This window comes from Eucalyptus grandis, chromosome 11, assembly GCF_016545825.1.
Source record: "Eucalyptus grandis isolate ANBG69807.140 chromosome 11, ASM1654582v1, whole genome shotgun sequence".
NCBI lineage: Eukaryota > Viridiplantae > Streptophyta > Magnoliopsida > Myrtales > Myrtaceae > Eucalyptus > Eucalyptus grandis.
This window is the reverse complement of record NC_052622.1, coordinates 39,591,909-39,605,957: the sequence shown is the minus strand read 5'-3', so window position 1 is coordinate 39,605,957 and position 14,049 is coordinate 39,591,909. Positions and strand designations below refer to the sequence as shown.

General features: G+C 43.6%; 2 protein-coding genes across 2 annotated transcripts; one reads left to right on the top strand and one right to left on the bottom strand.

Moving 5' to 3' along the window:
* Window positions 1-1,140: 1,140 nt before the first annotated feature.
* LOC104427836 (CASP-like protein 4B4) lies at window positions 1,141-2,583 on the top strand. Its single transcript, XM_018864963.2, has 3 exons — window positions 1,141-1,418; window positions 1,952-2,018; window positions 2,404-2,583. The coding sequence occupies exons 1-3, from the start codon at window positions 1,141-1,143 to the stop codon at window positions 2,581-2,583; spliced, it is 525 nt and encodes a 174-aa protein (XP_018720508.2).
* A 747-nt stretch (window positions 2,584-3,330) lies between these two features.
* Window positions 3,331-6,155, bottom strand: LOC104426344 (probable WRKY transcription factor 33). The gene is given in 6 exon segments (XM_010039355.3): window positions 3,331-3,881; window positions 3,884-4,052; window positions 4,179-4,340; window positions 4,435-5,057; window positions 5,419-5,619; window positions 5,731-6,155. Coding segments are annotated over 6 exon segments (1,680 nt in total). The 5' UTR covers window positions 5,974-6,155; the 3' UTR covers window positions 3,331-3,599.
* Between the last annotated feature and the right edge of the window lie 7,894 nt (window positions 6,156-14,049).

The window sequence follows — 14,049 nt, the reverse complement described above, 5'->3', positions numbered from 1 at the left end:
TCAAATTCCTAATCTTACTTTAGCATTATGACGACTATAATTTTATTTAAAAGATGGTTTAGAAACCTTACATGGACTCTGTCTCCTCAGATCAGAACCTCGTTAAGACGCCAAATTTACCCCCAAAACAGTGATTGGTAACTTGAAAATTGAGAGTTTCAAGGTAAAAAGATAGATGGAATGAATTACCTCGAGAAAAATAGAAAATTCGTGCTCTATTTATAGTGAAATTCCTGAAAGGAGCAGAAACCTTGCACAAGGGAATAAGGGCCTTGGATAAGGGGCCTTGTGCAAGGCCCTAGATTTGCTGCACAAGGGTAGAAAAAGTATGGTACGATAGGGCCCAGGCCTGGCATAAGCCAAGAATTTCGAACAGAATTGTCTGAACGGGGATCCTGTATTAGGTTTCGGCATGTCTGCTCGGTCCATCCAAAAAGGAAACAGATGAACATTTGATTTGTCAGTTTGGTTTGTGAATCAAACCAAGATGTAATGCAAATAGAATCGAGCCAATGATGGTCAGAACCAGTATCCCATGTTAGGTTTGGCATTTGCTTTCGGTCGCTATAGCAAGTAAATTTTAGCTTTACTTTCACTTTCAATTAGACCACTCTTTCCACTTTCAAAGAACTCCGTATGGAAGTCAAAGTTCAGCCACCCCGATAAAATTGGACTAAAGTTAGGCGACCATATGTGAAATGTTCTCTATATGGTCCCGACGAAATGCTGGACAAGGTGAAAGGAGAACGTGAAATTGGTGATTCGATTATGAATATCAAAAAGTTGAGAGGTACGTTCCAAAACACCAGCAAAAGGTTGAATGACCTCGGAGGTGATTTGCCCGCCACGGACAGTTCTTGAAGTAGCCGGGTCAACCGAATAAGTTCGTCATACGGACAAGTTTCTGCTCTTTCCACTGCTTCGACTGGCAAAAGACAAGGAGAAACCCTGTGATTCCTAGGTAGGCGTCACGGCGTTTGGAAGGGGAACAAAAAAGCAGACGAAGAAGACGAGACAACGGCGACGAGGTCGAGGGCATTTTATTTGTCAATCGGTCGCTCTGTTTCAGTTTCACTTCTCTGTCCATTGCACACTGGCGCAGGTTTAGAGGAGTTAGATTGAACAGTATCAAATCGAAAAATGCCAGACTCTGAGGACGGAAAGCCAAAAAAGTACGTCCAGGCGCCGCCATTGATGATGGCCAGGGCTTCGCCTGGGCCTGGTGCGGAGAACCAGATAGCAGCAGCAGGGCTTGTGGTGTCGTCGATTTTGAGGTGGTGGAGGAGAGAAGATATGCTTAGGAAAGGCAGGTTCGCTTTGCAGGGATTGGCTTTCCTGTTCTCATTGCTTGCTTTCATTATAATGGCCAGCAACGAGCACGGCGGCTGGAGAGATTTTCACAAGTATGAAGAGTACAGGTATGTGATAGCGCTAAGAAAATAATATACAGACAGAATCAATCACAGGAACTGTGTGTTTTTCTTTTATTCGACACAGGCAGATCGAATTGTTCGATCTACTAGAACAAGTGTTGACTTTAATAACTCATAATCGCTCTCAAGTGGGTAGATCCAATTGGGTATCGAGAACTCGAAACTGATCGTGCAGAACATGATCCTATCAGGTATTTGTTGGCAATCGCAATCCTATCGTCCCTGTACACAGGGATTCAAGCATTAAGACACATTTATCAAATCTCTACAGGAAGACAATTCCTTGAACAACGGACGTCTGCCTTGATCAATTTTTGTGGTGATCAGGTGCTCGTATTTTGCCCCTCTGGTTTCTGCTTCTTCTGCATTAGTTGGCCTGTTATGTCCTGAGAAAGGTTAAACTGCAGTTTCTAAGGAAACAGTCTTCCCTATCCGTTACTTTATTTGCTTACATTGGAATCATCGAACGATCTCTTTCATTGGACGTACCTGAATGTTGATCCTGAATTTGCCCTCAGGATCACCGGAAAGTACATCAATCGACTCTTGACTCTAGTGGGAGTTTTCCATTCTATTGTGGCGAAGGTACTAGGGGCAACTGCAAGCAAAGAGGGAGAAAATGTACTGATATGAAACTTGATGAAGGAATTAATTCTAGATTAATAGCTCCAATTTTCTGAGAAACTATCCAGTAATTTTGTCTTCCTGGTCTGTGTCATTGGTCATATCCAATCTGGCACAAACACGTAGTAAACAATCAGTATAATACAGAGAATCCAGGGCAAGGTGGTTGTCACCATATGATAAATTTTATGACTACTTTATGAAGAATGTGTCTGCTGAAAGGGTCAGACGATTTGCTGGCAATGATTGATGGCTTATGTCATCTGTTTTTGAGTCTTTGATCCTCTGAATTGATCACTTGAATTGACTGATTTCTGTGAGCATCTTGGCTCGGGTGTTGGTTTAGGTCATGGCATACTTTCTAATATCGGCGGTATCTGCAGCCATTCCCCTGACAGATGGGATGAGGGACGGCGCAGACAATGCGTTAACGGACTCATCTGCTGCCGCCATCACCATGGCTTTCTTGGCCTTCTTGTCCTTGGCGTTGTCGGCAGTTATCTCCGGATACAGATTGTCAACGTAATCTTATATTTAATCTTTGATCTCTCTGCATTAGAGGATGGTTCAATTTATGTTTTCACCAATGACGCCTAATCCATTTGTATGGTGTGAAACATATTGATTTGTAAATTAATCATTAAGACAGCGCGGATTTCACTATGATTTCAAGAATAAAAAATAACAAAGGTGGAATATCTCTTGCTAAGGATTCGCAAATTAGGAACCTCGCAATTACATACAAACATGACTTTGCATGTCCTCCCCACCTCATCTAATATAATCGTTCTTCTAAGGGCAAAGTGAATTTAATATGTCATATACGCGAAAATGAGTTCGATGAACCTAGTATATGTGTGCTAATATAATAAACGGTAAGATCCATGGAGCTCGCCATTTTTAGTGGTCTAGATTCGCTTCAGTGCATGCTTTGTTAATTGAATAGTTTAGGGCTGATCGAGTAGGTTATGGAGCCAAGTTGGTTACCAGTTTCCACGAAACCACGTAGCTTTGACTTGACCGGTCAGTTCAGCGTTGAAGGAAGAAGGTTCTATTGGCTCCAAGAAATGGTCCATAAAGCTTTGTGGGCCAGCATATGTACATATATTTTTTTCTGTATCTTCGCCAGATATTAACACACGACTCAAATGTTGTTGTTGATAATTCAGCCAGAGATGGCACCATCTTTTGCATTGCTTTTTGTCATCTTGTTCCAAAGGTTCAGTCGAATGTACTGAACGAGGTTGCTGCAGAATAGAAAAGCGATAGGAAATGTGTAGAAAGTTGAGAAACTTTGACCATTTCCAAAGGAAAAGCGTTACAAATGAGTTTTGCTAATTCAAACTTTGAGCAGACATTCATTTTGCTCGACACTACGTTATTCTTTCTAGTTTTACAAACAAATGAACGAATCCTAACTATGAAATCGCGTCACGGACAAAAAGCCTACCCTATGAAGTAGTTTCAATGTACATGACGTATCTGTGTGTGTGTGTAGGGGGTAACTTTTCACCGTCCTGTTCTATATTGGAGTTAGAAGCTTCAGTTTAGAAACGAGTCGAACTCCGAGCCGTCTCTTGGCTCTTCCTTAGTCCTCGCGAACATGTCATCCCAGTTTGGGGTTTGATTCATGTACGATCCCCCTTGCTTCCCTGATCCCACGGCTCCGTAACTATCTGAACTCTGCAACATTTGCAGAGTGAAGGGCGCGTGGTTCCCTGATCGTTGAAACCTCGTATTCTCTATGGAACTTAGGTAGGTCGAGTTGTTAGAGTGGCCCGCTACAGTGGAGGGCCTGATTGGCATCGGCGCGATGCTGCTGCTGTGTTAGAAGGCTGAGGCCGGTTCACGTATTGAGTGCTGCTGCCACGTGGTGCGGGGACATCATGGTTGTGCTTGCCTTCGTAAGTCGTGATCACGGCCCGCATATCGTTAGATGCCCGCTCGACGTGCTTCCGCACGGGGCATCCGGCGTATGTACATTTATAGTAGCTCCTGTGGGTCAACAAAAGTAGGACAATCAATGGTTTGTTCCACAACTAGGCCTTCTCTTCTCTCTCTTTTTTTCGCCCATTTAATTTGAATATAAGTTTTAAGATGTGAAATTTAAGGGTCACGTACCTTGGATTGTGGTTTCCTTTCACCACTTTCTGTCCATACTTTCTCCATCTATATCCATCATCGAGAATATCAATCTCACTCATCGTCTGAACCACAACTCTAGGCTCTCTCACAGTCCTATTGCCAGAAGCTGCATAGCTCTCGTATTCATTCTCTCCTCTCCTGCAAAGGGAAAACAAACATTCAACATTCAGTCTTTTTCGCAAAAGAAAAAACCACAATTCTTGTGATGATATCATCATATGAAGGAACTCACAATCGCTTCGCTTCAGGTTCGCTTCCATCGTCATCGCCTGCAGAGTTGCTCATCTGAGAGTTCTCTTCGAAATCCTCATCCCCCATTGAGGCCGAAGAGTCCTGCTGCCCGTTTTCGGACAGGACCATAGCCAATCGATCGGGATTCTCCAAATATGCAGTGGAAGAAGACTGAGGCTGAATCGATTGGGAAGACGATCTCCTGGTGGACAGTGGCTTGGCGTGGTTGTGAGTTCCCTTGTACACAATCTCGGTAATGTGTCCCTCCAAGGATCTCTCGACCTTCTTCTTCGTTGGGCAAGCTGGGTGTGTGCACTTGTAGTAGCTGCGCGGGTTCTCGCTCCCTTTCACTTGCTTCTGACCGTACTTCCTCCAATTGTACCCATCGTCGGATTTCTTCTGTTCTCTGATGAGGTAGGATGGATGAGGATTAGTATTCGCGTTGGCCGGGAGTGTTTCAGAAGGTGGTGTTAGGCTTTGTGTGCTTGTTTGGCTCGCGGGAATTGCCGAGTTCTGGATCCGGGCAAACTCCGACGTTTCACGTCCTCTCTTCTCTGGCAACACATCCGTCTGCATCAAGGGTTTATAGTAATTCCATGAGTCTTGAGTCTTTGACGACACCTCCTGTTCAAAGGTAGATCGAGAACCATCCTTAGAAAGAGAATCTAGGCAGATTTCACCAAAATTCGGAGACGTTCGCTCAGCTTGTTCCTTTAGTAAACTTTCAGCTTATGTTAAAATTTCATCTATCCGGGACTCCTACAGGCTAAACAAACTAAAAACAGAGTTCACCCTGTAAAATTCTGCGCCCACCAACTTGATATAGACAACAATCGATGTACACACGATACGCGCACGCAAATAGAGACACAATTTCACGACAGTAATCGCTAGGAGCTGACAAAATGAGCAGAACAGATAGACCTAAAGGATCATCACACGTAATCCGGGCAGATCATTGAAACAGTTCCAATAGAAAGCGTACCACAGAAACCATGGCCGAAGATGACTGAGGCATGGAGGATGGCGCCGCGGTGGCGGCAGCGGTGGGGCGTGATTGGTGGGGTTGGAAAGAGAAGTCAGAGAACAACTTCTCCTCCCCCTTGAAAGCACCGCCGAAGCCGCCGCCGCCGCTCCTCCAGCTGGCAGCTTCCCCAGCAAAAGCTCCCACGGTCGGGGACTCAACCTGCACGCGCCAAACAGAACCCCCCCGGGAAACGGGTTCAATTCAAACTTCGAAACACGGTCGAACACAGCCACGAAAAGCAATAACGAAGAGCGAGGGAGAGGCTCTCACATTGGAAGACGAGAAGAGGAGCGGCGAGTCGAGGAAATCGCTGGGGCTCAAGCCGGGCGGGAAGGTCAAGAAGCCAGAAGGCGAGATCGGAGGAGGCGAGAGGGGCAGGGAAGGAGGCGCGGTGGACCTGTACTTGGGGGCCTCCATCGAGACGTTGGCCGTCGGGGCCGTCCCGGAGAACGCCCAGTGGTTATTGTCCATGCCCATGCTGCCGTTCAACAGATCGGTGAACGAAGATTTCATCTGGGCCCCGTCTCCTCCGCTCTATTTTCGTGCGCTGAATTCTACGAACGAACGGGAAAGATACGTAGAGAGAGCGCGCCCGCGAGAGAGAGAGAGAGAGAGAGAGAGAGAGGGAGGGAGGGAGATGGTATATGATATGAAGGCTTGACTGAGACAAAAGGAGATGGCCATGGCGTGTGTATATATACAGGAAGGGGCGAAGGAGGGGGTGTCGTGGTTTGGTTCGGGGTCGCGGGAGCTTCTTCTTTGAAGATGAAAGAGAAGTTTGACCGTGGAAAAATGGGGAAGGAAGGAGGTGGGGGAGGGGAGGGGCTGGTCAAGGTTGCGGGTTTGACTGGCGTATGGAAAAGGCGGCTTTGATCGGGTCAAGATGGGGGAGCATACGTGTGCATCACTGCCTTCGCAGGGTCTTCCCCCTGCTCTCCTTTTTCCTTTCTTTTTTTGTTCCTTTTTTTAACCTTTTTGGGTCTCACTTGGTGCGTGTTTTGGGATAATGATAATTTTTAGGGAGGTCGTGGTTATGATTACAAAAATCCGGCCCTCTATTTCAACACGTTCTTGGCTGGCTTTTGGTGTTATGTTTAAAGAAGACGTTGGAGGCGGGATGGATGGATGGATGGATTTCGGTCGCGTGGGTGGACGCCTGGCGGTAACGCATCGGGGAGAGGGAGGGAGGGAGGGAGGGAGGGAGGGGGCGCGCGTGACTGCGGTTTGCGCCACATGTGGTGGAGCTGATTGGGGCTTACCGGGAAGATTGGGGACTTTGAATTTTCTGCCGTGTCTCTGTCTCTGTCTCTTTGCCGTGAAAAAGATTGGGTTAATGCAACACGTTGGGGGTGGGGGTGGGGGGGGAGAGGGGGCGATTATTTCTCTCTGCTGCGGATTTTTGGACATGTAGGGACTTCCGTGAGCGTGAGATCACACCAGCATCTGGGTCCTTCTGGGTCCTTCGGATCGGCGTGAAACGAGCGAGTCGAGGAGTTTGTGGCGAGTATTCGGAAAATTATCCAAAAAGTTAAATTCGTGGACTTTTATCATTTGATACCAAATTTTTTAATTTTCTAATTAAGTCCATTTTGTTAATATTTATTGGAAATGTTGGCGCGTGGACAATTTTGACCAATATTTTAATATATATATTTTTATTATATCTCCATTTCTTTTCCCTTCTCTCTAATCATAAGCCGATGAGGTCACTAGCCAACCTTCGGCTAGATCTAGGCGCCTGGCTTGAGTTAGGCAACGGCATTTTGGCCCTCACCTAGATCTGGGTGAGGGTATTGTGGGGGCTTAGGATTAGATTAAAGAAAAGAAGAAATGGAAAATGAAAAAAATAGAGAAATAAAAAAATAGATAAAACTATAAAAAAGAATTATCTATTTTAGTGTCAACCATGTCATGTAGAACGGTCGATATTTACGTCAGTGATTTCAAGTCAAAATTGGTCGGGTGGACTCAAATAGCAAAATATGAAAACATTTGAGATTCAATTGATAGAGTTTAAAAGTTTATTATTGAATTGATAAAAGTATATTGCGTTTAAAGATTTTTAGACAATTTTCTCGAGTGGGAGGCTGTTTCCAATCTCCAAAATTCGTCGCTTTGCCAGATCTCTCTTACATCCTTGGCCGACTCAAGTGAACTCTTTCGGCTGGTCCTCATTTACTGTTTTTAGTCTCCTTATTTCCGCTTGTGGTTGCTAGCTTGCGTTTTCTATAGGGTTCGAAGAAAACAAATATTCCCTTGAAGGTGGGATCAGAGCAACGATACACATTCACACAAGTGTCGATTTGTAGGGGCGAATTGAGTAGCTGCCGCCTGCTGGATCTATCGTGACCGGCTAGGCTAAACCTTAGTTGACTATGTTCGCTTCTTTTATTGCTCGTAAGATAAGTTTTGTCTCTTTCTTAGTGAGATCCTGACCACTCCATTTATGCTTATACAAAGCCCGCGGACCAAATCCTGCGAAAGGCTCATCTTACAACATGTAATGTCGGTCAGACGGTCGTGCACCGCGAAAGGTTATGCCCCTATAAAAGAAAATTTACTCTAAGCCCTCTCTGTTGTCCTCTGAAAAATTCTCGGGATCTTCCTTTCCTCTTCCTTCTCCGGTCTATCGCTTTCGTGCCATGTCACACGGTCACCATGACATCTCAACAACCACCGTGCCATTCTCACGAGTTTTCGGACGAGGAGAGGTTGCCCCAGCAACCGGTCAACTCTGTTCAAATCTTGAACAAAGTATCTGAAGACCTTTCCGTTCAATTGAGATCCCCCACCGTATTATTTTTCCTTCCAATTAATGCTTTCATTATTCATGAAAATGAAAATTGATGGGGAGCGGCATGTTAGCATCGCATCGTTTGTTAATTGAACAATTAATTAGCTATATTAGTAATACCTCCTCGGAATCGTTGTCCGAGAGGAGTCCGACCATGAGGAGAAAGTTTGAGAATTGGATTTGAAAAAAGGGTTTTGAAAATATTCATAAAAAACTCGGGGTTTCAAAATCGAAACAAATTGAATGGAGTCACCATTGATCACTCTTACTAGGCATTGCATAGGGAGATTACTAAAAAAGACTTAAGTCATTGCATTTGTGTCAATTTAGTTATAAACATTTTAATTTGACAAATTTATTCATAAACCTTTTGTTATAAACCTTTCAATTGTGCTAATTTAATTCTAAACTTTTAGACAATTTGCTAATTTAATCCTTTCGACTATGACATGGACAATTTTTGCAATTTTTGCAATTTTTCTATTTTTTTTATTATTCTTTTTTTCCTGTTCATTTTCTTTTTTCTTTTCTTATTTTTTTCCAACCTTGGGCTGATGAGGTCGTTCACTAACCCTTGCCTTGCCTAGGCCCTCACCAACCTTGGGAGAGGATTGTTGAGCGAGGTGGGGAGGCAGCCCTCGCCCAGATTCAATCAACTAGGGTTGGCTAGTGACCTTGCCAACTGGCTTAAGGTTGGAAAAAGAAAAAAAGGGAAATAATGAAAAAATTGGAAAAAAATTTAAATATGCAAAAAATTTCCGCGTTAACGCTAGCCATATCATGTAGAATAAGTTGGTGTTAATTACACTGTCATGTTAGTGATTTTAAGCCAAAATTGGCTAGAATAAATAAATTGACAAATTATCGGAAGGTTTATGACTAAATTAATACAATCGAAAGATTTATAACTAAATTAAAACACCATAAAAATGTTTCAGAATAAATTGGCCAAGTAAAAAGGTTCAGTATTTTTCTGATAATTTTTCACTAATTGGACACCAAGGTACCCGTGTTGAAGGTCTTGATCATTTGCCAAAACCAAAGAACTGGAGTTCGGTTGTTCAATTGTACCGCCTATTTTAAAATAATTCCTCAAATGCAATTACCAAATAAGGGCAAATACCTTAAAAACGATTATAAATTATGCCCATTGTAATACAAATATCAAAAATTTTATTTTGTGTCATAAAAAACTCTAAATTTGTCACAAATACTCCAACTATTTTTTGTGTTACAAAAAAATCCAAACTTATACACACACACATATATATATATATATAAATCTATTTTAGTTTCATTCATGGTGTATTTGTCACACTAGTATAACTTCAGTGTTTTTTATGACAAAAAAAAAAGTTGGGTAAGTTTAGAAAGTTCCAGTATTTGTGTTATAGTGGGCATAATTTAGATTTTTTTTTTTTTTTTATGATATTAACCCATAAGATAGTGTTCTAATATTATAATGCCATTTTGAATATTCCAAAGATGTAATGAGGTGAAAATCCTTCATTACTTTTTGACCCGGCATAACTCCATGTGTTGTCTCTGTTTGTGTTTCCAAATAGGGTGAGTGACGTGCAGAATATGCGTGATTCTTTTTCTAGTGTATGCTCATGTAATTGACTAAACAACGGTTTATTTGGAGGATGGATGCTAGTCTTGAAATGGATAGAGCCATGTTATCATTTTGCCAACTTAGATAAGGGTATTTTCGTCTTTTGGCCATATATAATATAGGGTTTTGAAGGCTAGACATATATTTGGAGAGATCAACTGTAATTTAAGAAAACATTTTGCAAAATTTTGACATTGACTAATGTAAGAAATAAAACGGACGTGACAATGGCTTAGAGAAAATATGAAATTTCCTAGGTTTATTTCAGCTAGCTCTACCTATAGGATCATGCCAAGCATGGAATTTCTCGTGCCAAACCATGTGCTAGTGTCACGAGTCGGTAGTTTCCTTAGCCGTGGATCAACCTATGCGGCGCCTGGTGAGCCTTCCTTCTATAGTTGTTCCAGTGAATAATATGGTAAATAGCTCTTTTATACGAGATCGTATCACGCCCAACTTTACTCGAGTGTCTAGTTCATCGAGCGAGACAACATCCCTCTTTAGGTTCAACAACTGGTTTTGACCTGCCCTGACCTTATCAGGAGAGCGGCATCAACTCCCGACTAGTTTGTGCATGAGAGGCCAATCCCGCCTTCAGAGCTCCTAAGTAATATAATTATTATATCCTATAACTTCTAGCACCAACCATCTTGATGCCGCTCTCACGGACCAACTGTGTTCATCCTCTCTGCGTCCTCACTCTTCACTCAATAACTCCAAGTTTCACTCCCAAGGGTTCATAGGTACGGAAGAATCACTGACCGTGACAAACTCCCCCGCTCAATTCTGTAACGCCCTCGTTGCAAGCTGTTTTGTCGCTTCCTTGCGCTTTCCTAACCATCAATGCCACTCCCTGGGACTTACATAGATGACAACGTCGCCCAACAAAAACAAATCACTCCACTTCATTGCTTGCTTCCCCCGATCAAAGATGTTCGCAAATTTCCAATCACTTGTGCTCCCCGACAAGTGTGGCACCCTTAGCCAACTACACTCCTACGGTAGCACCTCATTTTGCCTACTAAGCTCCTCCTAATCTTTGCAAGCCAACAGAGGGTCCCCTTGGTGAAAACATGATCACAAACCTCTTCTTAAAATTCGTTCATTGACCCAGGAATGTTATCCCCATTTAGCGAGCAATTCGATTTCTTCTTATGCCCCCATTACCATTCTAGAAGCTAGACGAGAGCCGCACGTTGTCCGAGCCCCCTCTGGCCCTGGCGATCACTCTCTGCCCTTATAGGATCAAGAAAACCACAGGCATTTCCCTGAATCACCCATCTACTGGAAGGATCCTCGCTCTAATACCATTTGTCACGGGTCGGTAGTTTCCTTGGCTGCAGATCAACCTGTGTGGCACCTAGCTAGCGACACTCGCTAGGCCAGCCTTCCTCCTATAGCTATTCCAATGAACAATACGACGAATAGCTTTTTTTATACGAGATCGTACCACACCCAATTTTGCTCGGACGTCTAGTCAATCGAGTGAGACAGCAGCCCTCTTTAGGCTCAACAACTGGTTTTGGCCTTCCCTGACCTCATCAGGAGAGTGGCATCAACTTCCCACTAGTTTGTGCACGGAGGTCAATCTTGCCTTCAGGACTCCTAAGTAATATAATCATTATATTCTAGAACTCCTAGTACCAACCGTTCTAACGCCATTCCCACGGACCAGCTGTGTTCATCCTCTCTGCGTCCTCACTCTTCACTCAATAACTCTAAGCTTCACTCCCATGGGTTCCCAAATACGGAAGAATCATGGATTGTGACACTAGGCTAGACATGGTGAGCTACAAAAATATATATATTGCTAGAAAGGGGAATAAAATCATATTTAGAATAAATAGGATGGTACATTGTACATTCAAAACACGACATACCAGTATATTGATAATATTTAAAGTTTGATTGGACAAAAATGCTAAAAATAATTTAAAATTTAACCAAGAAAAATTAATGATAAACAACTCATTAAAGTACAAGTACATCTTAAAATAAAAGTAAAATAAAACTATATGTACTCGTGTCTCATGATGATTACACACAATTTACACCCAAGAGAATGTTTAATAATCGATGTCTTCGGCGTTGTATCCCTCATATTGATTTGGATGATAAAGTGTCGTTGTTGTCCCCTTATTTACGTTAGGCACGTTGAGCAAATCCGTTGGCTAGTACTAAGTACGGTCTTCGACAGCACCGTACATGTTAGCAGGATCGAAAGAGTATGAACACGTGAAGCTAGCTCTTCCAACCCTTCAGATGCAGACACTATTTTCGCTGACTCTTTCAATGTATATGGAATAGTTCGTTGTCAAGTACCTCTCCAACTTGTTGGTAGATGAAGATGAGGATCTCGCATAAGACTTGTTGGAAGATACGCAAGATATCTCCAAATTGCATTAAATATTCCTCAGATCAATTAAGATCATATCGGGGATCAATTAATATCAAATATAGTCTGTACATTATCTAGTTTCCTTTTTTCATATACATGTCTTGTAATATAAACATTGACATTGTACGTACAGAGATATACAGAAATACAGAAAGCTTTTCTCCCCAAATTCTCTCTTTCACATTCTTACATGGTATCAGAGCGCTTTCTAGTTCTGGCTTAGCTTCCGCACTTGTCTTTGAATTGCCTTCCATGATCTTCTGTTCTTGGTTGTAGCCACACTTGCAAACCAAAACAACATCCAGCAGGAATTCTTGATTCTTCGTTTTTTTTTTGGCCAACCTACAAAATAGAGTTTCCTTCGTTTTTTGGCCAACCTGCAAAACAGAGTTATTGCAGGATTTTTTTCCACCATGACAAATCCAGAAACACCTACCTCAGTCACCGAAGAACAGCCAGCAGTCGATGCAACCCCGAATTCATCCGTTGTCAATCCAGTAGCTGATCAACTACCCAGTCAAACACAACACACGCCCTGGCAACCCAATCCGGCTCAATGCAATCCAGGGTTACCTTTCTCTGGCTATCCTTATCAATGGATGCCGTACCCATGGATGCTTGGATCAAATCCAGATATATCACATCCGGGCTACCAGAGCGTGCGGACCGATGGAGGTCTACCAACCAACGCTGGGGCAAACACAACCATAGGTCTTGAGCAGACGGGTGGATCTGGAAATTTGAATCAGGGACAGACTACAACCAATGCGGGGTTTCCAACAGGGTTCATACCTTTTCCTTTTGCGGCCGCCATGGGTCGCCCAGAATCCGGCGATGCACGCACTGTATGTTTCCACAGCCGACGGACCCGAGTTGAAGCTCATCAGCAACCATCTCACAGGATCCGAGAATTATTCGAGTTGGGCGCGGGAATTCCGCCGAGCCCTCATCACAAAAGACAAAGAAGGGTTTGTCGACGGAACAGTTCCCGTCCCAACTGATGAAAAATTAGGGCAACAATGGAAAAAATGCAATCAGCTCGTTAGAACATGGATAGGGAATTGTATCAGCCCAGAAATAGCCGCCGGGTTGCCTCTGACAGAGGACTCAAAATTTTTTTGGGACAATATACGAGAGATGTACGGGAAATTGGATCGGGCAAGGATTTTTTCGTTACATCAAGCCCTTTCTGAACTGAAGCAGGGAAACATGACCGTGACGGCCTGCTTCAACAAGCTCTCAGCTCTTTGGAACGAGCTAGAAGCCGCCGAAGAAAAACTCGTCGGATCCGAAGAAACTCTCCAACAATACAAGGGGATGAAGGACCGAGAGAAGGCAACCAGATTTTTGCTAATACTCAACGATTCTTACCTCACTTTCAGGTCGCAAATTCTGGCCATGGAGCCTCCGCCGCCGATTGGACGGATTTTCCAACTTGCTGTGCAAGAGGAGAGCCAGAGACTTACCTCCACGGAGAACAGAGGCGGAACCCTAGCGACGGAGGGATTGGCTCTCGCGGCAAGAATCGAGAGAGGAGGGGCGAAAACCCTAGAGAAGAGGCGGAACCCATCGCTAGGGTTCGCTGAACCAAAGCCTTTTAAAGGTCCCGCGATGGACGGTTCAGATCGCACGCTGCGATTCGACGGCTCTAAAGGCGCGCGGTACACGGATGATTTGGACGGCGAAGATAGCTCCGGATCAAACAGATCCAACGGCCCCTCTTTTTCGAAGACTCTCGGGCAAAATTATGGGCCGAATAATGGGCCAAATTATGGGCCAACT

Coding starts and splice junctions, on each gene's coding strand:
- LOC104427836 (XM_018864963.2), top strand. CDS start 1,141: ATGCCAGACTCTGAGGACGGAAAGCCAAAAAAGTACGTCCAGGCGCCG. Junction 1,419..1,951: donor CACAAGTATGAAGAGTACAG/GTATGTGATAGC, acceptor ATTTGCCCTCAG/GATCACCGGAAAGTACATCA. Junction 2,019..2,403: donor TCCATTCTATTGTGGCGAAG/GTACTAGGGGCA, acceptor GTGTTGGTTTAG/GTCATGGCATACTTTCTAAT.